Here is a 26,239-nt window from a genome sequence, read left to right as displayed (position 1 = left end):
ACCTCTTTTACAAAGAGATCTTATTATTTTACTGTGTATGTTTGAATTATTTTACATGTCACCATTATAGATACATTATATCCAGCTCATTACCTGTTGATGCCTTACCGTTACGCCTAACGTGACACAGGCTAGTACACTCATTGATGTCTGGTGTACATTTACATCACTGTGTACATACATGGTCTTCAGCTCTTCGATCGATGCCGGTAGTTCGAGGAGGCGACTTCATGAGGGAGGTCGCGATCGGGGTCAGCGACTTGATATTATGTCATCGTGCCCGGCGACGTGAATTATGGGTCTCATAATATTAACCACTGTCTTGTATGGTCGCTAACATACACCTGGGGTGAGTTGGTGAGTATGACTTTACGCCACTTTTAGCAATATTCCAGCAATATGACGGCGAGGGACACTAGACATTGGCTTCACACATTGTACCCATATGGGGAATCGAACCCAGGTCTTCACCGTGACGAGCGGACGCTTTAACCACTAGACTACGCCACCGCCCACATACACCTGGAGTAATGCTGAGTGCGGTGTAAAACAACATGTATACTTCCGGGTAGTGAGCGTACGCTTCATCATCGTCGTCGTCGTCGTCATCGCTACTTAAACATGTTGCAAGCATATGTGCATAGTTGTATACTACTCACAAGATGTTAAGGGTCACCTAATCGTTCATGTCATGGGATGAGAGGTAAAGTCCAGAAAAGTGAGTATCGTGTATATGGTTGGGGCAGAATACTTCCAGTGTGAATGTCTCATTACCACATTCCTAGAAAGGTATGGTTAATTGCGTCCATTCCGCTTCTGTTTTCACTTAAAACGGGGAATTCCCAATCAAATGTACATGTAATATGCTTCTTGAAAAATGCCAATTCCTAACGTGATCAGTAGCCACTTCCTCTATAGTCCTTGGACTAGCCTTTTCGGTAAACCAGCTCTTAGCCCATGGTTCTGGTAATTTCAAGTTACCTGCCCTTGATTTCCATTTACCGAATTTGAGTGGCACCTCAGACACAAATAGGGTAACCAATCAAAATGCCAGTTACTAACTAGCCTCAATTTTGTATTCAAATGGGAGAAATTTTATTATTGATAAACAGGTCAACAGCATCTGACCTTGAACTCATGGGTGTCGTGCTTGGAAAAATACCAGACAGCACTCATCGGTGACTCACTGTTCAACTGGTTTGTCGGTTAATCTTACATTAAAACAATATGTTCTGTCACTCATGACGACTTTGCTCTGTCTTCACCTCGCAAAAACCGCACAAACACATCTCTCTATCCATGTCCTTGTAACTCGCGACTCTTTCACCATCGCTCTCCCAACCTTCCAACTCCCACGAAAAAAAACCCGCAAATCTGAACAAGGAATCTGTTGTAATTTTCTAATGGGCTTAAGGATGCATTTTTACCTCATAACAATAAAATACAAACAGTATTGTGAAACCATAAAAGTGGTAGTTAGAGGTGAAACCAATTATTCTGCGTGCAATAGCCATGTTGACTACTCCCTGTTCGGTTGGACGATTGGCTCGAACCCTTTCGTCGACACACATCATACGTTGTTATCATGGAGTAGGTTTACATACTACTTAATGTACACATTAATTTTAAAGATCAAATTGTTATCTTTAGTCAAAGGTGTGATCCTTAGCAGACGTTGAGTAGTATGCATCTGAACATCCTGAAACGCGCAAATGCATCCAATATATCCGCGTGAACGAAATGGCTTGGTATCTCAACATCTCAGTTCGAAACGTTGCTCATCAGTGGTCACTCACCTAGACTGGTTCCCAAAGACTGCTGCGCTGGCGCTTCATTTAGCGTGAAGCCCCAGCGCACCAGACCCCGGAAACCAGACCGTCACTCACCCAGTCTTAACTGTGCAGTCATGTCTTCGGGATTCAGGAAATCAGCCATTGTTTCGTGCTCCTGTAGCCGTGATCTCTGCTAATGAGGTCTCCGTGTGGAATCAGGGCTAGATTCCGTTGAAATTGTGAACGGCGTGATAATATATTCACGGACACACCCGAGTATGTCATTATGTTGCGCCCCCCAAGTTGATTTGTGTCGGTTACCTTAAGATACTGAGGTACAATACTCATGTTTTTATACTTCACAATAAAGTTTGAGCGTTTTTTGTACAATGGTTTTATTACACACATTTACTTGGACATACACAACACTGATATTATGTACAGATTACGACACATATGTACAAGCTCCATAAATGCCATTCTGGTAGCCTCGATGTAACACTTAACCCTTTATCTGTAGACAATACATACGATAATTAACCATATAGCACTTGTAGTAATGTAGACAGGAGCGGTGTAGCCCTTCCACATAATTTACCAGATACGCTAATACATTCGTCACAACTATACAACATGGCAATGCTATCCAGAGGATTTTAGGCAGCGAACATTACACACAAGCAGTTGCATGGAAGTTAGTATATGTCTCAATGTGGTACTGTTGTTAGTGTCAAGGAATGTATCCAAAGTTCCATCTGAGCAGCTGTTTTCCATACGACTGACGTTACTGCTGATTAATATTTTTTAATCCTTAAGATTCATTTTCCACTCTGCTAAAATAACATGTATGAAATTGTTAACTCGATACGACGTGTAAAAAGACCTTTGACAAATTCAGTGGTAATAAATTAAAATAAACTGTAGTTAAATACAGTCGTTGCGTCTTATCATTAAAAGAATATAATATAGAACTCCAAAGAAGTTTAAAACACTCAATTCGTATATACTAGAAAATTAATCTGTCATGGACATGCGAGATTAACTAAAGTCATTTGAAAATAATCATATGTTTAACTGTTTTTGAGTAATATATATATATTTCCTTTAATCTTCTAAAGTTGTCATCTCTGAACAGAGGTAGACGCCAAATGATCGTATTAACCCAATCTTGAACAGATCGAAAACTGTATTTTACATTTTGTGTCCTCCGTCGAGACGGTAAGCGGGTACTTATGTATGAAGTACACCCGAGTAGTGATAGTAACCCAAACTATTCTACTCTTTCTCCACGTACAAGGCGTATTTAACACTCTTGTCAGTCCGCGCATAACCGACTATTTTCCTGGGAACGTAACCCTCTGCGAACTTTTCCCGGATAATCTTATCTGCAGAGTCTTGGTCGAGTTCGGGTACGAATATCCACTGTTTGGGGTTTTGGTTTGTGAACACTGCGGAGAACCGTGGCTTCCGGTACACCATGCACACGTCCACATACGTCAGCTTCCGGTTCTGGTTGGCGTTGGAGCGAACCATCCTCTCGAGCTGTGGGATGCTGAGGCCATGGTACTCCTTGAAGTTCACTTTGCGCTGGTTGTCCCGCTTCAGGAAGATGAAAGACAGGAGAGCCTCGTCTTCGTGGTGGATGTAACTCTGCACTGTCGGGTAGTAGCCCTTCTCTATGTACAGACCAAGGAGTTTGTCGTATGGGCGGGGGTAGTGGTGGATCCCCCACTTCATGTGGGTGTGCTTGTCAAAGGCTGATTTTCGGAATACGGCTAAAAAGGCGTGCCTTTCGTCGTGGGATGCGCTTTTGTAGTTTTGTAGATATGTCATGTTGAAGCCTTCGTCTTCGAGAGCAAGTTTTCTGGAAAACAGTTTCTTTTCCGTGAGTCCGTGCTCAACGAGGTAGTCGTGTGGTTGTTCGGTTTTCTCGGCTATGACCGTGAAGCGGGTGTGACGATGAGCATCGTGGCCACTGATCCACGTCACGTCATAACTCTCTTGTTTCAAAGCGTTGATGTACGCGTGCAGGTGGTGTTCGTCAACGCTGAATTTGACCACTGTGGCTGGCACCTGGACGTCGGAGAGGTCGCGGAGGATGATCTCATCGTGGGAGAAGCCCACCCCGAGGTACTCCATCAGTTCATGGGACTTGTGCTTCAGGTGCCTCAGTTTCTGGCCGTCGAGGAGCAGGACCCAAGCATCAGGCAAATGGATGGCGTGCTCGTGTTTGTGGCTGTGGAAGAGCAGAACGTCATTGGCATGCTTGTATCCGTCCTGCCATATGTTTCCTTGGATGCTGGCTCTGAAGCCAGTTCCGTACCAGTTAGCGCTGTGCTGCACGGGCGCTGCTTCCGGTCGGCGGGCCAGCGTGTCCCACGAATTCTTATTAATCAGTCCCGAACTGTCATGATGCTCAATACATCGGAGGAAGCGCATCATGTCGAACACGTTGGAGTACCAACCGAGAGCGGAGTCAATGACAGCAGGATGGAGGACGTCATACAGAGTTAGATCTTGCCAGTCGCTGCTGTCCTTCGACATCCTGTTCGACCTGTTGTCGATCTTGTCGATCTTTTCCTTGCTTCCGAGACGCGTGTGCCACATACCGCAAGGTTTCAGCACATTCTGCTTAATAAAGTCTTCGTAGCTTGTGTCACCAACCTCCTCGATGATTCGACCGAGGATGATGTAGCCAAGATTGGAGTACACAGTCTTGGTACCGGGAGTGAAGTCCAGTCTTTGAGACATCATGTACCGGATCGTGTCGTAGTGCGACAGCGGCGGGGGCGAGTTCATGATGTGGCTGATGTTGGGGACGTTGTAACCCTTCATCAGATAGTAGGGATTCAGCATGACGTCGAAGAGTGGGGCTTTGTTCATATCCCATCCCCCAGTGTGATGGAGGAGATGTCGGACAGTGATGTCGTGGAGCCTTGGGTCAACTGAATCAGGTCGGTGGGCTTTCAGCATGTGAAGGTATCCGCCGTGGCCGAAAACCTTTCCTTCAAGGTCAAGGGCGCCGATCTCTGCAAGCTGAAGAATTGCAACGGCTGTCAAAGACTGGGATATGGATGACACTGGGAAGAGGGTCGTGTCCTTGACCTCGCGACCTTCGTTCGTGACGCCATACCCTTGAGCATATATGATTCGGCCATCTTTCATGGCGGCCAGAGCGCCCCCTGTGTAGCCGTTGTCGAGGAGGAAGGCTTCCACAGTCTTGTCGAACTGTTCATGGTATCGACTTCCAGCTGAAATAGAAAATACGTGCGTCAGTAACCATGGTAACTCAAAACTATATATATGTAAAATGATGTGGCAAGTCTGGATCAAAGCATCTATCTATCTATACCTATACTTATTTCCCATGCGTAAGACACGTTAAGTCCATGCACACGTTGTCCAAGTCAGTGTGCGTGTGCGTGTTTCACAGTACTACAAAGGCGTTCTTCTCTGAACTACAATTCATGCCAAATGAAATGACTTAATTATGTGAAATGGCAGTGTTGCAGGTACTAGTACATGACGATGGTGTAGGTTTGATTCTGGACCAGGCAAACCACTGACGTACATTTAGACAATGGGAATGTCAAGGGTATATTTATATGCCTAAGCCTTTATATGTAATTGTAAATTGGCATTGTCCCCGACATTACATATGGGAACGTAAATTTTATACGTAAAATATATATGACTGTTGTCAGTACATTTTAAATAGGGGTGGTGGGGAAGCCTAGTGGTTAATGCGTTAGTTCGTCCCGCCGAAGACCCGGGTTCGATTCCCCAAATGGGTACAATCTGTGAAGCCCGTTTCCCCTGCCGTGATATTCCTGGAATATTTCTAAAATCGGCGTAAAACCATGATCACTCACTCACTCACCCCCATTTTACATAGCTGACAAGGCGAGTTCAAGGTCCTGAGCACACAAACACTGTACCACTGTACTACAGTGAAGGCAGTCAATTCCTCTTTAAGTTGTCACTGATGGATGTTTGCGACTGGGACAACATTTACACAACGGATCGCCTGTGTTTATCAAACTGAGCTCATATAATTTGTTCCGGTTGACGGCGTCCGGTATTGTGTATAAACTGTTAAAGTCTCACATTAAACTGAATACGCACATACGCATCCTCTGACACAACTGCCGGAGTTTACATAATGACTATTTCGGGTTTATGTCGGATAAAAGACACTTTGTAGCCTAACTGGCGTCCACGGTCGACATTGTGGCCTCTCGGGTTTAATTTGATTAAACTCGACTAATGTATGCCTAATTGATAAAAGATCACTTTGCAAAGCCTTGCACAGCTGGTATATTCTTATGTCATCTGTAATATCTTGAATATATTAGAATAAGTGCAGTCACAGGCGTATGCATAATTCATAAACCTACCAGGGTGCAGATTGTGTGAATCCGTTATTTGACTTTATTACGCTATGAATAATCAACACGTTGCCCCTTTCTGAATAAGATGCGCCTGTACTATATGTCCTGACATTTCATGTTGAACAACCCGTTGAAAGATTTTTTACTTTCAGATTTGTTAGCGATTTAAAGGGCTCGTACGCCACAGTCTGCCATGTCACTAAAACGTCACTGGTGCATACTAGGGCAATGACATACTCGATTATCCGTGTATTACATTCCGTTTTGAAAATACCCTGTAGTTGCTAGGCGGATTAACGGAATCGGATTCAGAACGCACGACACTAAAGTAGCATTCCCATTAAATTACTGTCAAGAGCGAGATGAATGTCAAATGATTGTGACGTCACTTCCGAAATGAAGCGTGGTGGCAAATGGTGCCAGGATATTATGGTAGATTTGGGATAGATACAGTGAATAATCGGGGATAGTTAATGAGTGTTGCTAAACAGTATAGACCGTCATAAAACATTGTACATAATACATGCTTGTATATTATCAGAACCTGGACCACGCAAGCAGATGGTTGATGACACGAAAAGCCAGGTTAATTAGCATGACCGTAGATCAGTGACTGAAATTTGAACAGACAAATGCTAGGCTGCCATCAGAACCCACTGACTTTAAAAGCTGCAAACTGACTGCAACCTCCCATAAACCCAATGAAGATCCCGGGGTTAGAATCGGTGTTCAGTAACCCGGCCATGCTTGTTGCAAGAGGCGACTAACGGGATCGGGTGGTCAGGCTCGCTGACTTGGTTGACACATGACATCGTATCCCAATTCTGTAGATCGATGCACATGGAGATGATCACTGGACTGTCCGGTCGACTCGATGATTTATGTAAATGGCCGGAATTTTGCTGAGGTGAACAAAATTGCCCCAAAACTAAAAACGTCTAAATACAACACGCTGCAAAGTATTGTGACAAATAGATAGACACGTATATTTATTGCAGGCCAATAGGGCCCGTCCGATTTTACCCGAAATGGACCTTAATTTGATTTAGCCCTAATTACCCTAAAAAAGCCCTATATTCACCAAAACTTGTCAAGTTATGCTTTTACAGGAAAGTAATGCATAATAAAAAATACCTTGACAGTGGGTGTTAAATATTCTCTATCGCAAATACAACTTTCCCAGTCCCACATTTGACGACATTGTGTGTTTTCAAATACGTATGTATTATGTGTTTCTATAGTTCCTTAAAATTGTTGATTCAAAACCTCCAATAAAAGGTCTTGAATTTGATGGCTGATCTGTTCGAACCCTGAAGTTTGAAATTGTTGATCAAGGTCGTCCGTATTGGACATAGCTTGTCATGAATGCATTGTGATCACACGATCCGAGTTTTACTTGCTTCGCGCAGAAATTAAGTGTCCCGAGGATTGTGTGTGCTTTCTTCAGGCCTGTTCCATCTTATACCGATGTATCAACACAGAAATAGCACCATCCAACCAACACTGATCTTACAAAGACGACCTTTGATCCACCTAGTCTGATGTAATGCGATCTTCAACCTGCATCGCCTTCAACTAAACCGTATTTGTTCTTTCGGCCAACTCATTAACGGAGCATATCCAACACCTGGGACACAGATACGAGTTCTCCTGAACCTGATGAATCCGGTTTTCTAAAACAGTTTTGTCTGAATGGATTTTTCCTGATGGAGTGATCCCCGAGGATCTGGGAACTTGAGTCGGTAGCGGTAATCTGACATTGATGAAGCCTATCCTTGGTCCAGCTACTGGGGCAAGAGTATCTTCATACCACAAGCCTGTTGTAGACTAACAGTGGAGGCATTGTTCGCCTCAAGACCCTCGGGGCCCGCCGTGCAAGGTTGCTAGTAGTTAGGTAAATACTACTCAGTGTGCTGTAACATAGCGGAGGGGCCAGAAATCTGTTGTTGGTCGCGACCGAGACCTGTCTGCATCTGGGGGAGGGCTAACAGTTGCAACTGTGCAAACAGTTCATCAGCCCCGGGCGTTTGTCTTATCTGATATTTCAGAAGCTCTTGGTGAACTTTCATGTAATAACAGTCATAGAATGTCAGGTGCTTGAGGAAAGACAGCTAATCTTTTGTGTTAGGTTACTTGGGGATTCCTTCCGCCCTCGTATTCCTTGACTATTGTTAAAGGCGGTGAAAAACCCTCCTCACTCACTCACAAACCACGTCACGCTTAGCTTTATCGAATAAAGGGTGTAGAGCACTTGACCGTGTTACACTTCATCTTATTACAACATATGTAATTAATATTATCTGCATGAACGTACATTAATGTTACACTTGCCGGGTAATTACTGCCGCTAGATGGCGCACTTTCACCAGTACCCAGCGCAAATTATTTACCTGGAATCCGCTACCGCATGACCCTCCGGTTAAGGCTTATGTTATCCAGGTGTTAAATAACAGAACCTACCTCGGGAAACAACAGCCCCGCACCCACCACGACATGACAGGTATAATCCTAGTCACAAATCTTATTGCTAGCTTGAAACTAGGTTTGAAACTTCACTTCGAGACTGTCCTGCACAACCTCTTTCAGGTCTGTGTTAAAGCCGCGGTCGTCGTAAGTGTGTTAAAAACAAGAGTTGCGATCGTCGTAAGTCTGTTAAGAATGACATCTGCAACGTCGTCGTAAGTCTGTTAAGTTTGGGATCGTTAACGTCACCGCAAGTCTGTTAAGTTTTGGATCGTTAACGTCGCCGCAAGTCTGTTAAGTATGGCATCTGCAACGTCGTCGTAAGTCTGTTAAGTATGGCATCTGCAACGTCGCCGTAAGTCTGTTAAGTATGGCATCTGCAACGTCGTCGTAAGTCTGTTAAGTATGGGATCCTTAACGTCGCCGTAAGTCTGTTAAGTATGGGATCGTTAACGTCGCCGTAAGTCTGTTAAGTATGGGTTGAGTTGAGTTTGCGTCACATCGGCATTATTCCAGCCATATAGTGACGAGAACAAGTTTGCATTAATAAACATTGTAAGTACATACTCGGAATGAGTTTTATTTCAAAAACATTTATCCATTACATTGTCATTTAAAAGCAGAAAAAGTCAATGCACCAAATTTAAAGGCAGGCAATTTGTTAGTGACATTTCACAGTTACAATTTATGATAGTTACATTTGACAGTTACAATTTATGATACAGATCAACTTCCCTCAGGTAGTTCACTATGAGATGAGCGCTCACGCGGGCGAACAGATCTTTCAGATTTGTTGCATCATAATGTGAGTCCCTTGCAGACGATAAGTCCACGCATTCAAGCAGAATATGCTTGATGGTGAAAACCTCATCGCAAGAGACACACATGGGGGGTCCATCCCCATCCGTTTTCAGCATAGTCATGAGTAAACCGACTGTGGCCAATACGACATCGTCGTAAAATTACCTCATCACGTCTTGACTGACAACCCAAGTAGGTATAACCAATTGTTGGTAGTAAAGTTAAGTATGGCATCTGCAACGTCGTCGTAAGTCTGTTAAGTATGGGATCGTTAACGTCGTCGCAAGTCTGTTAAGTATGGGATCGTTAACGTCGCCGTAAGTCTGTTAAGTATGGGATCTGCGATCGCCTCAGATGAACAGGGTGTGCAACAAGGGCACAATAGTCGGGCATTTTATAACACGCACACGTCAGTGTATAAAGACGCAGTTGGCCCCGCTGGGGGAATTGAACATGATCCTACCTGATAGGACAAATACGATTAAGCGTGTAAAACAGCCGGTAAACATGACTTGACCGATGAGGTAAACGATCAAGATTAGTCTGCTAGTTCGAGCTTTGTTACCATACGAGTAGAGGAAGACAGTGGTTTGTTCGCTCATTTACTGCCTTCAATTAATGCCCAAAATTGTGAGATATGACCCAATCTGAGCAGTGAATGTAGAGAGCCTTTTAACATCTCAGCAATGTAGTGTATCTGTAGTAGCGGAATAGATATTAAGCTGACTGCTATATCAACAGCGGCGCCAGATATCCATTTATGAATTATAGAGTGTCATATCGCGATTCGGTGAAAAATGTTCCCTTTAGCTGCGATTACATATCCAGTGCATAACTTTTGTTGTAATTGGCGTGCATATTATCATGATTTCTGTTTTACACAACAGGGCCCTGTACCGTTGACAGGATGGCGCGTAGTGTCGGCATTGACTTAGCTTGTGTCTATAGCTGCTGGAGAGAGATAACGCTCAACAGTATTGTACCGGGACTTTCACACTGGAGACCTTGGTGGCTAAGTGAGTTAGGTCGCCCATTTTGTTTGCTGGCATGTAGTTGCCTAACTTAGAGTACGGTTTTTACTCCCAAGTGGCGCTGCTCTCAAAGACTAGAAATGTATACTTGTATACAAAGTTTAATCCACAATATGGCATAGGCTAAATGTAGTAGTTAATAGTCCGTTTGGCTCAAAAGCGGACCGATGAATTGCAATCTAACTCGAAAACTAATAAACATAAAATGCTCAATGAAACGCTGATCATAATCAAAACATCATACCACATTGTCCTAATAATAAAAAAAGTTGTTTAACAATCAGTTCACTATTTGTTACGGGGGAGGAGTGCAGAGAAAGGGACAGCCAGGTGTTCGAGAACGGATGGAGACGGCACAGCAAAGGTTAATGAATAAGTAACTTTGTCTGTGAACGTGCCTCTCGAACACCTGGCTGTCCCTTTCTCTGCACTCCTCCCTCGTAACAAACAGTGAACTGTGTCAATATTTTAATGATAGTTTGTTAAACAACTTTTTTATTTTTAGGACAAAAATTCTGCAAAAACCTCACAGAGTGGGTATGATGTTTTGATTATGATCAGCGTTTCATTGAGTATGTTATGTTTATTAGTTTTCGAGTTATATTGCAAATTCACCGTGTCCGCTTTTGAGCCAAACGGACTATAGTAATGGTGATTAATACAACCAAAGTTATGTTTTGTTTGTTGTTTTACGCCGCACTCAGCAATACAGCAATATTCAAGCTACGTGGTGGCGGTCTGAACCAGACAATCCAGTGATCAACAGCATGAACATCAATCTACGCAATTCCACAACCATAGTACATTATCTAGTGACATGTTGATGTGTTTTCACATAACCAAGTAATCTGTTTAACTTGTTTTACACAGGACTCAGTGGGGTTTTGTCACCAACGCTTAATCTATACAAATGTGTAATTTTAAGAGAAACAAATGACTTTGATCTGAAAAGGAGCCCAGTGACAGGTTAGTCCGAGGAAAATCTAGACAAGCTTCGTCTAAGGATTTTGCTCCACAGCAAGGGTTGGTCGGAAGTGAAGATAATATTGTTCAGGGATGTGATGCAGACAGTATTACAGTGTTCGACGTAGCAACGGATGGGACAGAATCCCAATGAGATGTGGAGCAAGCCTCAGGGGTAGGATTGGTATGGCCAGTAGTAAGGACCACCCCCTGGTGGTATAGAGAGTCCCCTCGTCTGGAAATCTCAACATGACGTACATGGTCAACCAGCTTATGAAGTCCTTGTGCTACTCCGTGGGAGGCAACAGCCGATAAATCAGCATTCAGATTAGCCATTGTCATTTTTTTCTGTCCCCGCGGATATGAAAGGGGACGGGTGTCCGTGTCTCGGTTCATTTAACAGCTTAAGAAATCTGCCCCGTTTGAAGTAGCAGGCTCAGGGAGCCGCATAATGGGAGCTTGGCGAGTGCGAAAACTGTGATCCATGTTTCGTTGGACTGCTTGACGGGTGTCAGGTTTCCACTCTCATCCTGTGAAACATCAGCATAAAGCGAAAATTGATGACGCTATCCCCCTGACGAATGTTTTCTTTCACTGCTTGAAATATAACCCGTGTTTATTCGCCAAGGAAAATGATCGTGAAATATAATGCAGCTTTGTCATTAAGTCCATAACCTTGGCATGACCTTCAGATGGTTCCTTTGGGTCGAGATAGATGGACACGCTCCATGCATGGCTGGGAAGGGAAGGTGGGTAGAGTAACAGAGTGACCATTGTCCAGTGCTCCAGTAATTAACCTGGTCTTCGTTGGTAGAAATCAGAAGCCCCGGGGGCATCTCCAATTGATAGTGTTGAGAACTTCGGGCAGGGGGCTTATCTTGGACCCAGTGAAAGGATGATGTACACGACCAGTCGTAATAAACCGAACCTTCGTACGTGTGACTGAAAACAAACATGGGGGTGGGATGGACAGGATTAGCGGGGATAGGTGGCTTTAATGACTCATGGTGAGGTCCTGAACGTTGGTGGGATCTTGCACCTTAGAAGTAAGCATTTCCAGATTCACAAACTGGGATGCAGCGGATGCCCACCCCTCAATACCTTTCTTAATACCTTTCTCACCTCACCTTTGTCGGCGGATCAAAAGTGTTTATTAATTTGGCGACTCAGAAAGTTCGTAAATCCATTTTCAAGACCATGGTGGTGAATAGCTGAACAATAGCTAGTGGTGAGATATCACCGTCATCACCTGTACACCAGATTGAGTGAATGATTCAGAGGTTATCCGCCGCTTTTAACAAAATTCCATCAATAGCACATCGGAGGAACTCCAGGAATGGGCTTCACGCATTGTACCCATGTGATATTGAACACTGTAACCACGAGGCTGCCTGTATACGAGAACTATCCATGAGGCTCACATGTACAACTCTTACACCCTGAAACTATAGCTTAACATGCGTTATGGGCAGAAGGGGTGCAAATAACAGCCGCGTTGTTTTCTAACAGAGGATACTATCCATGTTTCTCTGACCTCACCACGCTATTGCCAGTTTTCCAATGCTTGACCATACCCTCCCTCTCTCACTCCCGGTCAGTGTTTGTCCAGGTGTGACTGATGAGCAGACGGACAGCGTTCAGTTACCGTATAATCACATATACCTGTAACCAGCGTTCTTGCATAGTTTCGCTACCTGTTTGAGCGCGGAGTTGCATTCCTAGCCTTCTGTTAACAGCCTTGCACTCTCTTGAGTCGATATTAAAAGCAGATTAAACTTGTGGAGTATGTTTTAAGGAATTGCTTCCAGGTGGTGTTTGTGTAGAGACCAAACAACGTGTATCCCTATCTCGGCAGTAATGAAAATGTCTGCCGATCCATGACTTTACCTTTGTTGTTTTTCTCAACGACAAAATGATATTGTCACTTTAGAAGCATGTTTTGTTGTCGGTGAATAACAAACTGGTCGAGTTTCACGTGGCTTTGTGTCGAGGAGGTGAAACGAGTTCAGCTGTATACTGTGAAGACAAAAGAAACAAACGACTTCTTGAACAGATCCGCATACGCGTTCTTTGTTGACTTTAATGGATACGACTGGTCAACATTTGTCCGTGAATGTGTGGACTTAGCATTGCGGCCAACAGTGTACAATCATGTTGAAGTTTGTGTCCATTTGTAGTTTCGCCTAAAACTTAAGGTAACCAAGCCAACCTATTGTTTTACTTGCGCATAAAGTGTCTTTATCTCAACTGGAAATAGTTGTCTAGTGAAACCCGATTTTGCACACGGAAAAATCGGATGTTCGGGGTTCTTTGCACTGGACGTAAGTTCTGCACAAACCACCCGTTAACGTTATTAAAAAGATATTTTATAAAAGTAATTTTACCCATCCTAGCGACCGTATGTATATCTGGGCAATTATACCTTAAACGAGTATTATGTTTGTAATACTGGGTATTGAAATCTGATAATAGTCCTTGAATGAGAATGTATGCGTCATACGTTACACCTATGCCGAGATAAGTCCTCGGATGTCAGACCTGTACTGGGTTCACTCCCCGGATGTTAGACCTGTACTGGGTTCGGTCCCCCAATGTTGCAATTACCTACACGACTGACAGTCTGAATAATGATGGTTTGTTTAACGCCGCACACAGCAATATGTCTGAAACAGACCTTCTTGTGATCAACATCATGAGCATCGATCTACGATTTTGGGATACGATAGCTTGTGTCAACCGAGTCGGCGAGCCTGATCACCGGATCCTGTTAGTCGCCTCTTACGACAAGCATGGGTTGCTGATGACCAAGTCTGACTTGGAACTTCGCGGGTCTAGGGTCTTTAAACGAGGCCTGGAGTGTTCAGTTCTAAAGTCAGTGGGTTCAGCCTGGGGTATTGTTTTTGTTTCAAATTTCAAACACAGATTAGCCAGACCATCCCTGTGATCGTCCCGACCTGACCGACAGTGATGGGCTTTAAGGGGTCGGCCTTCTCTTATTGAAGTGAATTTAGTTTTGCGCCGCTTGTAGCAATATTCCAGCAATATCGTGGCGGGGGACACCAGAAAAGGGCTTCACACATTGTACCCATGTGGTGAATCGAACCAGGGTCTTCAGCGTGACGAGCGAACGCTTTAACCACTAGGCTTCCCTACCGCCCCTTCTCTTATGGTAAGGTGCCATCGGTTTGAAGAGTGAAACAGTCAGCATAAACCCCGGTTGTTGGGATATGCGCGGAGTGGTCCCTGGTAAGTAATTACACGATTAAGCCATGGTATTTCACCTGCCTCTACCGGTCACGTGTTGTGTATCTGGGGGTATTAACAGGCATGCGACAATCCCCCTTCCTGTCCGACACAGAGCCACTGACGGGTATCAGGGTGGCGACCAGGTATTTACATACGTGCTTCACAGACAACTGCAGCATCTTAATATCTGACATTTGACCTACTGTGATGGAAGAATGGCGTCACCAAATATACCTACAACCCTGATGGATTATGAACAGAGCGCGAACCTCAGAGCGCTATGTTTGTTTTTTAATGAAAATATCAATTGAAAAGTTTTTGATTAGTAAGAAAAACTAACACGAAAACGAAATATTTCTTTTTAATTATTGAGTGAATGACATGGAATTAACACCTTTTGAAAGAAATATCAAGGATAATGGCGGAGCACCTTATGTGGAAGGAAGCCCAAAGAGAAGAAGGGTCTAGATTCTTACCACGCCATTTGCTATAAATTAACATAACCAGTCATATTTGAAAAGCTGAAACAGGATGATGGCCAAACTGTCCCCGAGAGGGCTCGTAGAGGTCATTCTTGTAGATCTATTACTGTTCGAGGTAAGCGGCACTATTTGCTCAGTAAAGTCGCCTCTTACGTCCAGCATAAGTTGTAGGGGACCCATTTAACTTGGAATCTATGTAGGGGGGATGGAGGTTACAAGTTAAGTGTCTATATACGGACATCTATATAACGCGACATTGTCTCAAGGATTTAATTCAAATCACGTGTTTCATAAAGTCTGGGGCGAATCAAACTTCGCGTGTTCAAACAGGTATGTCGACAATGCACATTTTGCGTTGTTTGTCATTCGTAAAGATAACCAACATAACTATGCGCCTGAAATTCCTCAAAATCATTCACTTTCTTGCACGGCTGGTTTCAAATGGGCTTAGCTGAACAGGAATTCCTTGATTGGCAGGTGCAGTGTGTTCCGGGAATTGCAGTATTGGCTAAGTCTTGCCCTGGCAGGCACCTGACAATAGAGGATGTAACCGAGGTCACTGGGACACCGCAAGGCTACATGCAGGTACTCTCACTACACTTTTATGTCTTTACAAACGTACAACCACTTTAGCTGTTTGTCGTTCCGAGACGCACTTAATCGTCCAGATGAGGGACCATGTACTGATGCAACTGATGCCGTGTGCTGGGGACTTGTGGGAACGCGGTCAATTTTTATTACCATTTAATAGAATCGAAAACTTTTGTTCAATTCAATTATATCATCTGAAGGAAGTACCATTATGGTCGTAAATAAATGCCTTATCTTCAAGCGAGATATATGTTATTGTTAGGTACTGCTATTCGTGTTGTTGATGGGTGAGGAGGTATTGAAACCTACTGGAAAGGTTCAACAACCGTAATGTATTTGATTCTTTAAGTAAGAACAATAATAACGCTGAGAATAAAATGAAATGAAAGCACGTTGAATAAATCGTTTGTGAAGTGATAAACGAAATATGCCTACTTGAAATATTTTCCATGTAGACAAGAGTTAAAACCTAACTGACAGTGTCTATGTGTGTCTGTCTCAGTGTGTGGTACTCTTAACCCCAATCCTCTTTTGGAAGTGTATTATTATTATTATACTTATACGTTCGTTAAATTAATCTAAAAATAAACAGTATTAGTTCCAAATTTGATGATATATATTCAACAAAATTACAGTTTAATGTAAATTGTAAAATCACAATGAACCGCCCCTTTCCACAATGACGTATCAGCGTTTTCTCTTTTAAGTCATGGAAGACATGAAACTTTTCCGGATCGCGAGTGCTGTAAAATTCCTATTCCAGAACAATTAACGTCACTTAAATATGCTCGAATAAAGCGGAGCAGAATGTACAACGCCCAAGGCGGTCGGCGGCATTACGCCATGTTGTTACGAGGAGTCACGGTATACGTTGCTTGTAAGTTACAGCGCTCAACAGACAGGTGATATCTAGATTGGCGAGATGTTCACTTCACCTGTTCATTAAAATACGTTTGTGAGGATCCGACAAAAGAAATGAAAGCGTAATCGACTTTACGGTAAAGTAGTTGGGATGTTTTGCGTGCCTGGTTGTATTTTCTCAGAGTTTCTCATTAACTGAGTAGGCTGTGTAAAGCGGGGGTTGTTTTTACCCTATTGTAATGAGCTGGATAACGACGTTTCTCAGTTCGTAGTAGTTGTGTAGCCGTTCGCGGTGCTACGTCTCCGCAGCGGTAATATAAACCATCGACATCTTAAATATCGATTCAACGTAATTTGGGAGTGATCAGCATAAGATGGACGTTGTTGCCTGTAACGTGACTTAGGTTCTACCAGAAGGGCTGGTTGATAATTGTACTCACTTCAGAGTGATATTGCAGCCACACTGAACCAAACCAAGTAATAAAACACGTATCAAAGTTTTAGTGTGTTACTCTCACACGAGAATAAAACATTAAGTAATCAATGTCGAACAGAACCCGTGAAGATCCGGGTTAGAAATTGTCTTCAGCAACCCATGCTTGTCGTAAGAAGCGACTAACGGGATCAGGGGTCAGGCTCACTGACTTGGTTGACACGTCATCGTATCCATATTGTGTAGATCGATGTTCATGATGTTGATCACTGGATTGTCTTGTCCAGACTCGATTATTGACCGCCGACATATAGCTGGAATATTGCTGAGTGGCGTTAAACAACAACCAAACCAATGCCGAACAGCCTCTTTGTCGAGTTCGCTCAGTATATTTTGAGGTAGAACGTTTACCCTGGAGTTATCGGTTTACCAGTTCACCGTTCCGTGGAGGGGATTACGATGGAAATGTTTCCGATAATATCATGACTAACAATATATAATTAATGCAGACCTCCCGACATTTGTTTTATGTCTAAGGTTCAGAGGTGTTCTCAATTTCCTACATCGTTTGTCCAGGGACAGATAAACCCTTGGCAAGGTTTAGCGGAAATCCAAGACCGACAACAATTACAAGCAGTTTATGGACATGTCCGATATATAGTTACCGAGGCTGGGCCTTTGTGAGCTCACAGAACACGGTGTCCCCGCCACACACAGCCAGGTACATCCCACTCCCTGCTCCTTAGTAACCGGCACATAATACCGACCCTAGACTTGCACAAATCTTTAAGGTAATCATTTATAGATTCAATGAAAAGTTGTAAAACAAATACAGATGACAGAATAGCGTCCTTACTGTCCGCTTATCTAGACTTGCCTCTTTAAAGGATAGAATTACTATACACGGGCTTAGCATTCAGTACAGCCTTGGAGCAAGGCTATGTCGATCCACAACACAGGAACCTGCATCACACAGGTGTGTATGTAATTTGACCCGCGGGTCATTAGCTACCAATATCCTTCATTCATAATACCACTTGTCAAGTAGTATTGTCACACGAGTCGAATGAAATAGATTCAGTATTTCCCGTCTGGAGTTTATATACTACTCACCTTGATACTAATCAAGTAGTATTGTCACACAGATCTAATGGAACGGGCTATGGGATTTCCTGTCTGGAGTTTATATACTATCTACCTTGACACTAATCATGCTAATTAAGTGGTAGTATCACATGTTGTCAAGATGACATGGGTTACAGTATTTCCCGTCTGGAGTTTAGACTATCCACCTTGATACTAATTGAGTAGTATTGTCACCCTGATCTAATGTAACGGGCTATGGGATTTCCTGTCTGGAGTTCATATACCATCCACCTTGATACTAATTGAGTAGTATTGTCACACTGATCTAATGGAATTTACGGGCTATGGGATTTCCTGTCTGGAGTTAATATACTGTCCACCTTGATACTAATCGTGCTAATTAAGTGTAAGTGTAACATGTTGTCAAAATGATATGGGTTACAGTATTTCCCGTCTGTTGATTATATACTACTCACCTTGATACTAATCGAGTAGTATTGTCACACTGACAAAATGTAACGGGCTATGGGATTTCCTGTCTGGAGTTTATATACTACTCACCTTGATACTAATCGAATTGTATTGTCATACAGATCTAATGTAACGGGTAAGGGGATTTCCTGACCGGAGTTTATATACTATCTACCTTAATACTAATCAAATAGTATTGCTACAGTGGTCTGATGGGTTACAGACGTGTACGGGAATTTCCTGTCTTCTGGAGATTCTGTGGCCGATGCTCGCTTTTATCCCAGAGGTGTTAAACTGTTACGAGGTCAACAGAGTGCCCGACAGGTTCAGCTGAGATCATATGGATTACTAAGGTATTTTACACCAATGTTCAGGACTGTGTTGATAGGCAACATCACTGGCTGCTTATATCGTGTTTATGTGTTGAGGTGTTGACGTACAACATAAGCTGCCCGTGCAGCACTTGAACATACGCACCGAGGCATTTATTACAACCAGAAATTGTTTCATAGGTATAATCAAGTTTATGGGCTAATACAATATTTATCAATAAATTATAAGATTACATGGGTAGTCCCGAATTAGCGTTTAGAGAAATAAAACGCTTGACTCGAGCACCATTAATGTGCTTTGATGCTGAAGCAAGTTGGTGGCTGGTTGGTTGGTTGGTTGGTTGGTTGGTTGTGTTGTTTAACGCCGCACTCAGCAATATTCGAGCTATTTGGAGGCTGTCTGTAAATAATCGATCCTGGACCAGATAATCCAGTGATCAACATCATGATCATCGACCTACGACGAAATGCGTCAACCAAGTCAGCGAGTCTGACCACCCGATCCCATTAGTCGCCTCTTACGACAAGCATGGGTCTGAAGTAAGTAGACGAGAGCTGGGTTTGCTTGCGATTTTCAGAGTTAGTTATGGGTTGGAAATGAGTGGATATTGAAATTAGTGAAGTGGAATTGAGTGAATTTCGAAATTAGTTATTCTTTTGGATTTCGCTTTTATTTCAGTCAGGTTCGAATAAGTTCATCAAATAGAGATAATATACCGTTCATGACGTCACCTCTTGCATGTAACACAGTCAGGTTCATATAAAAGCAACTGTTTGACTAAGCTTGTTGGCGATCTTAAAAGAATTACCATGCAGACGCAAGCCAGTGATCATGTTCGTCTATAAAATATTAATCTGAGATGACCTGACCAGTTCCATGGTCAAGTGGAATCAGTCTAACCGGAGTAAACAAAATGGCACTTGTTGTTGCCTTGCCTGGCGTCCACCATTTTGGGGGAAAACAAGGAATGGTCTGTTCGGAGTGATTATGCTGTGGTCAATCACACAGTATAGGGTGACCTTGGATTCCAACTGGCTGACGGACATGCGGTACCAGGAGACGGACATGCGGTACCGGGAGACGGACATGCGGTACCAGGAGACGGACATGCGGTACCAGGAGACGGACATGCGGTACCAGGAGACGGACATGCGGTACCAGGAGACGGACTGGGGTGTTACAATTACAGGAAGGGGGAGGGGCACGCTGATCCTAACGTCAAGTGTCTCTCAACTTCAATGACGCCTCGCCGTACCAACAAAGACGGGTATGTTTGTCCAGAACAAAGAAGGTGTCTTGTCTGTGACCAGGATCAAAGATAAGCGGTGACCCCTCCGCCCACCCGGTACTACCCAGTGGTCAAGCCACAGATCGCTCTAATGAGGTTTAATGAAACCACTCTCAACGTGGGCAGCGCCGGTCAAGAGGGATTACAGACGTGAGGAGAGTATGTGTCAATATTGATATTTGTATACCACGTTTGCTGTGTTGTGGTAAACAGTTTAATGGGCTGGTGGTACATACGGCCTCGCAGAAATTTTAGTTAACGGGTTATGGAAATTTCAAGTAGATATTTTCAAAGACTTTCTAAAACCTACTTTAACGAGTATCAGAGTTAAGATAGCGGGACAAGGCACGCCTTCTGTTGCCAATATTACATCTGGGTCTTCACCTTATCTGTACTGAGACTAAGGTTATAGAACACCGATTCTAACACACCGCGTCAATCTGTCATAAGTAATATATGTAACAGTTTCTGTGTAAAAATGAGACTATTTAGTTTCTGGTTGGTTTATCATATGGTTTAAACATATTTTTATTCCTAGAGAATCTGGTTTGGTAAACAAGCAGAACTCTGCTTATATCAATACCTCACCAGTACATATATCATTAAAACAAAATACACAAGATACAAAAACCGACAAATTAAATCATATATGTGCGTTGTAGGTGCTTATAAACATTGAGCCTGCAGCTACACTTCATTAATTGATTGCATATAATTGTTAGTATAATTTGTCAAATCGTTTAGACTTAAAGATATATTGATGCAGGGACTCTATTATGTTCTTATTGACGTTGTTGTTTGCCGGAGGTATTCCGTATAACACAGTTTGGAGATTGTGGCCATTTACATAGACGTAGGTATTATTTCTAATAGCAGTGTATAACTTACATGTAAAAAGATGAACAGTATCTTCATTGTGGTATCCACAAGCGCATCCAGGGTTGTTAGAAATGTGTCTATTTACTTTATCCGCATGTTTATCATATGTTGCTAGACTGATCGATAGACTGATCGTTAGACTGATCGATAGACTGATCGATAGACTGATATCATACCACAAAAACGCGGCTTGACACAAAAGTTGTACATCTAGGACGACATATTAGCGATACCCAAAGCTATTTTCTTATGTTCATTTCCATAATTTCATAAATTATACGGCATGGAACAAGCGATGAATATTACAATCATATCGGTTTCCATGTTGGGATTAGAACTAGGGTCGTACACGAGCGAGCGAGCGCACTAACGACATGGCCAACCTATGCTGTCTAAGTGGTAATTGTTGCTATTTCCGACTATGTGCATATGTTACATACGTATAGGAACAGTGACAGGGCTCACGACACATTGACAATGTTATTAGTAATACAAATATTGGTCCAAGTTGATATATAGGATTAGCATCACGGGTTGCCTGTCAGCCCATCTTGTCCCGCCCATTGCCGTGTGCACGAGCTATGGACATGCTCAACTGTCACGCTATTGTCACGTTGACGGAAGAGCAAGCAGAACTACTTTTCATTGTAAGTGACAGCTGGGAGATACTTTAAGACTCGCTACGCCGGGCGAGCGTCATTGTTTGATTCATGTGCACATGAAAAGGACATTTAATTTTACATCACGGCCAGATCTGTACGGGGTGTTGAATAAATAGAATTAGTCTCAGGTTCAGCGTCTGATTTTAGCTGCTCGCTTAACTGGCGCGCGATGCAAGGAATCAGGTTAAACTATATATATAATTACAACAGGGTCTTTGTTGTACCGTGTCGTCTCCCTAAGTGTAGGCAGTAGGTGTATGTAGTAGTTGTGTGTTAACTGGAATGCAGTTTTTACCAGCCTTTATATTTGATGTGACCATTTGTTCGGGAGATGTTATTTAAGCACATCATTGGGCATGTTAACGCACGCCCTTTCACCAGATTTTGGCCAAAATAAAGTGACAGCATTAAATTTATGTCAAGATTAAACAATGTTATTGCAGAACATTCAATACACGGAAGAGATCAAAAGGGATGTGTGTTGGCTGTTATGTAAGAATAGGGTAAGTATAGGCTGCAAGAGCTGAAAAGGTGATGAGTATAGGCTGCTAGGGTAGAGAAGATGATGAGTATAGGCTGCAAGAGCTGAGAAGGTGATGAGTATAGGCTGCTAGGGTTGAGAGAAGGTGATGAGTATAGGCTGCAAGAGCTGAGAAGGTGATGAGTATAGGCTGCAAGGGTTGAGAAGGTGATGAGTATAGGCTGCAAGGGTTGAGAAGGTGATGAGTATAGGCTGCAAGAGTTGAGAAGGTGATGAGTATAGGCTGCAAGGGTTGAGAAGGTGATGAGTATAGGCTGCAAGGGTTGAGAAGGTGATGAAGGCTGCAAGGGTTGAGAAGGTGATGAGTATAGGCTGCAAGGGTTGAGAAGGTGATGAGTATAGGCTGCAAGAGTTGAGAAGGTGATGAGTATAGGCTGCAAGTGTTGAGAAGGTGATGAGTATAGGCTGCAAGAGCTGAGAAGGTGATGAGTATAGGCTGCAGAGGGTGAGGAAGGTGATGAGTATAGGCTGCAAGAGCTGAGAAGATGAGTGATGAGTGATGAGGGCTGCAAGGGTTGAGAAGGTGATGAGTATAGGCTGCAAGGGTTGAGAAGGTGATGAGTATAGGCTGCAAGGGTTGAGAAGGTGATGAGTATAGGCTGCAAGGGCTGAGAAGGTGATGAGTATAGGCTGCAAGAGCTGAGAAGGTGATGAGTATAGGCTGCAAGAGCTGAGAAGGGGATGGGCATAGGCTGCAAGAGCTGGGAAGGGGATGGGTATGGACTGAAGGTGATGATAGTGGAATGGATAGCGAATCTTTAATCAGTTAATCGTCAGTAAGAGAGGGCAGCCCAATCCAATAAGATATACATATTTTTAAATGTCTTAGTTTTTCACTTGATGAATGGGTGCGTACATTTATAATGTCACACTCAGTTTAGCAATATTGCACAGTGGGGACTCCAAAATTTGGCATTTTCGGCAATGTACGATTCCCTGAACCTAAGAGTAATTCTTGTGTGTCATTTGAATGTGGCCATCCATTACAATTAGGCTGCGATGTAGACCTACCTATAGTCAACATGACGTGGGGGTCGGGGACAACTAGGTTCTGCAGCGACGTGTGTCACAACATATACATCATCACATCAGAGAACACAAACATCACGGGCTCAGTGATTTCATTTGTCACATATATGTGTCTGTATTTTAAACATGCCTTGGGGATGGGGGGTGGCACTAGAGAGTTAGTGAGTTTAGTTTGACGCCGCTTTTAGCAATATTCAAGCATTATCACGGCGGGGGACACCAGAGTGAGTGAGTTGTGTTTTACGCCGCTTTTAGCAATATTCCAGCAATATCACGGCGGGGGACACCAGAAATGGGCATCACACATTACACCTATGTGGGGAATCAAACCCGGGTCTTCGGCGTGATGAGCGAACGCTTTACCGACTAGACTACCCCACCCTCCCAGATGGCGCTAGAGGCTGAGGTAGTGTGCTGTGCGAGTTGTTTCAGAATATCTACATATTCCAGCTGAATCAGGTGTATCATCGAGTCTAAACCAGACAATCCTGTGATGTGAGCAACTATGCACTCCATCGAGGTACAGTGACGTCGAGCGAGTGAAGAAAGTTGCAAATATATCTAACGTCAACTCGAATATCGAACTGGATTAATCACCACACAAGGCGGCCTATGTATTTTGAAAATGTATGATATCATTCCTTAGTTTCAACTTTACAGCAACGTTGATTCATACTCGTTACAAACTACTTGTTTAATCATTTAAAGCAACGTTACATCAAATCTGACGAGTCGGTATACTGGATAAGACGAGGTAGATTATTAACCTTATGTCAACGTTCTGAAATGTCCATTTTTATGTTGTGTCTGATCAAGATTATTATTGTTATGTTCTTATTGCCTAGTAATAGTAATAATAATAGGATTCAATGATTCAGCGTTAAATATGAATAATTCATTGCTAAGTGTAAGTAGCTGACCAACACGTTGTCTTGTTCCTTATGTTATGGTTCATGTATGCAGAGTGTTAAATCATCAGCTATGACCACGTACATCAGATGCAGCCCGTCACTCTTGTGCTAGTCATAATATTTTTGAGAGTAAAATATCCATGTCCTAGATAGCAACTTTATCACTTTATCATCTTCATTATCATCATTAAACTGGCAATATGTAGCCAGATGTGTCTATTTCCTTGTGACCCAACACGTGGGACGCGTCGGGCTACAGCTGTTGTGTTGATAGTGGGACCCGAGTCTGAGAACACCTTGTGTAGTCGAGGGTCTGTCAACCAACAAACAGCTCACTGTGTTGTGGGCAGAATGTAAATACCGGGAACTGAATACATAACACCATTGCAGAATTTAATCATTCTGTTATTTCATAACATAATTATTAATATTACAGAAGTTATACATCGCAGAAATAATTAACTGGTTAATGTTTGTTTGAGAATTATGTAGGCACTTGATAGTTTTCATTTAAACGTGTGTGTTTTTTCTATCCGCGATCATTTTATTAGTAATGACGAATAGCGAGAGCCCCTTGTAGTGTAACAACAATAAATGATGATTTATGGTGAGTAACTGCGCTATTGTAGTCGTAATTATTTTCGAAATAATTTCTTTTGTTCGTGTTTTTAAGTGATTCTGATAAGGTTGTACAACATATTCTTAAATATTTGTGTAAATAGTACATTTGTTGTAAATTAATGGTGGGAATGTGACAGAGGTACGAGAGTAACAGTCGTCGGAGGTCCATTACCGAACACAGGTAAACAGGCAGGTAACCCACCTGAGGTTCACACCTGCAATACATAAACTCACCTGTAAGAGAAATCGTTGCTAGTATCCCCACCCAGGCGAGGCGGCACCACGGCGTGGTCATGGTATATCCCGGCATGTGTGTGTGTGTATAATCCGTGTTTCACCAGTACAACCCTTGCTCTGCCCTCATTGCTACCGTCAAGTCAAGTAAGCGGGCCGACACAGGTGAACTAGCCCACGGTAGACAGCCTGGTCCCGCGCAGCGTTTTGGCGATACGCTACATGTACCTGGCTGACAGAACACGAAATTCGAACATGAAATTATCCAAGCTTCTAATTTCGTTTAAATATGGACATTTTCATGTGTGTAGTGTGTAGTTCTTTCAGAACTATTTTCGCCAGGGGATGTTTTCTAACCACCCACGTTTGACACCATCAACCTATGGCGTTGTGGTAAATGTGTGGGCATTATTTAGCTATTATATTCAGTTAGTGTCTTAGATGAGGGAGAAATGTTGTATGATGAGATCTGAGATGTAGTGGTATCAAGTTCTCTGACATTACATTACGGTGGATGATGGAATTAGCATTATCAAAAATGTTCATCATATTAGCAGCTTAATGATGAAACCCGTGTCTACATTCAAATTTCGGGCTATTAAATTCATTTGTGGGCTAGTAACTTTCAGGCACAGCAAAATTTTGAAACTATCGTGTGTGTGTGTGAGAGAGAGAGAAAGAGAGAGAGAGTTCTGTCTGTCCAGGCAGATGTCCATGGGTATGTGGAGGTTTTACGCCGCTTTTAGCAATATTCCAGCAATATCACCAGAAAAACGCTTCACACATTGTACCCATGTTGGGAATCGAACCGGTGTCTTCGGCGTGACGGGCGCACGCTTTAACCACAAGGCTACCCCACCGCCCCTGGTTACAGTGCCTGTGTGGGCTGTCGGTTGGTCACGTCTTCGGGTCATGCGATGTGACACTGTGTGACTGGTATCGCTGGTTGGTGGCGTGTCCTGACACCCTGGGTCGCTACATAGCCTGATAAATACGCTTACGTTTCGCCATTGCTGAGAATATGAAATACTTCCACGTGGGGCGCTTGACGTCACTTGTTCATTCTACGCTGATATACTTCACTTTGCGGAGGGTCGGCACAGATACTATTTATATGTTTGCATCCACAACACTGTTAAAAACATCAAAA

At 43.0% G+C, this 26,239-nt stretch overlaps 2 protein-coding genes across 4 annotated transcripts in view; one reads left to right on the top strand and one right to left on the bottom strand.

The window, feature by feature from the left end:
* Positions 1-26,239, top strand: part of LOC124272689 — a 45,090-nt gene that overhangs the window by 2,037 nt on the left and 16,814 nt on the right. The window contains exon 2 of one of the 3 annotated variants that reach the window (XM_046707873.1): positions 15,627-15,734. The exons of the other annotated variants lie outside the window; for them this stretch is intronic. The gene's annotated coding sequence lies outside the window, so the exon portion shown is untranslated. The remainder of the gene's footprint in view (positions 1-15,626; positions 15,735-26,239) is intronic. 3 annotated transcript variants of the gene reach the window in all.
* On the bottom strand, positions 2,153-25,288 carry LOC124272688. Its single transcript, XM_046707871.1, has 2 exons — positions 25,090-25,288; positions 2,153-5,023 (listed from the first exon to the last, which is right to left on the bottom strand). The coding sequence occupies exons 1-2, from the start codon at positions 25,163-25,165 to the stop codon at positions 3,048-3,050; spliced, it is 2,052 nt and encodes a 683-aa protein (XP_046563827.1). The 5' UTR covers positions 25,166-25,288; the 3' UTR covers positions 2,153-3,047.

This window comes from Haliotis rubra, unplaced genomic scaffold (genome assembly GCF_003918875.1).
Source record: "Haliotis rubra isolate DU_JTF1 unplaced genomic scaffold, ASM391887v1 Scf1719, whole genome shotgun sequence".
Taxonomy (NCBI): Eukaryota; Metazoa; Mollusca; class Gastropoda; order Lepetellida; family Haliotidae; genus Haliotis; species Haliotis rubra.
Note: the sequence above shows the minus strand (reverse complement) of the source record. Positions and strands in the feature narration are given on the sequence as shown.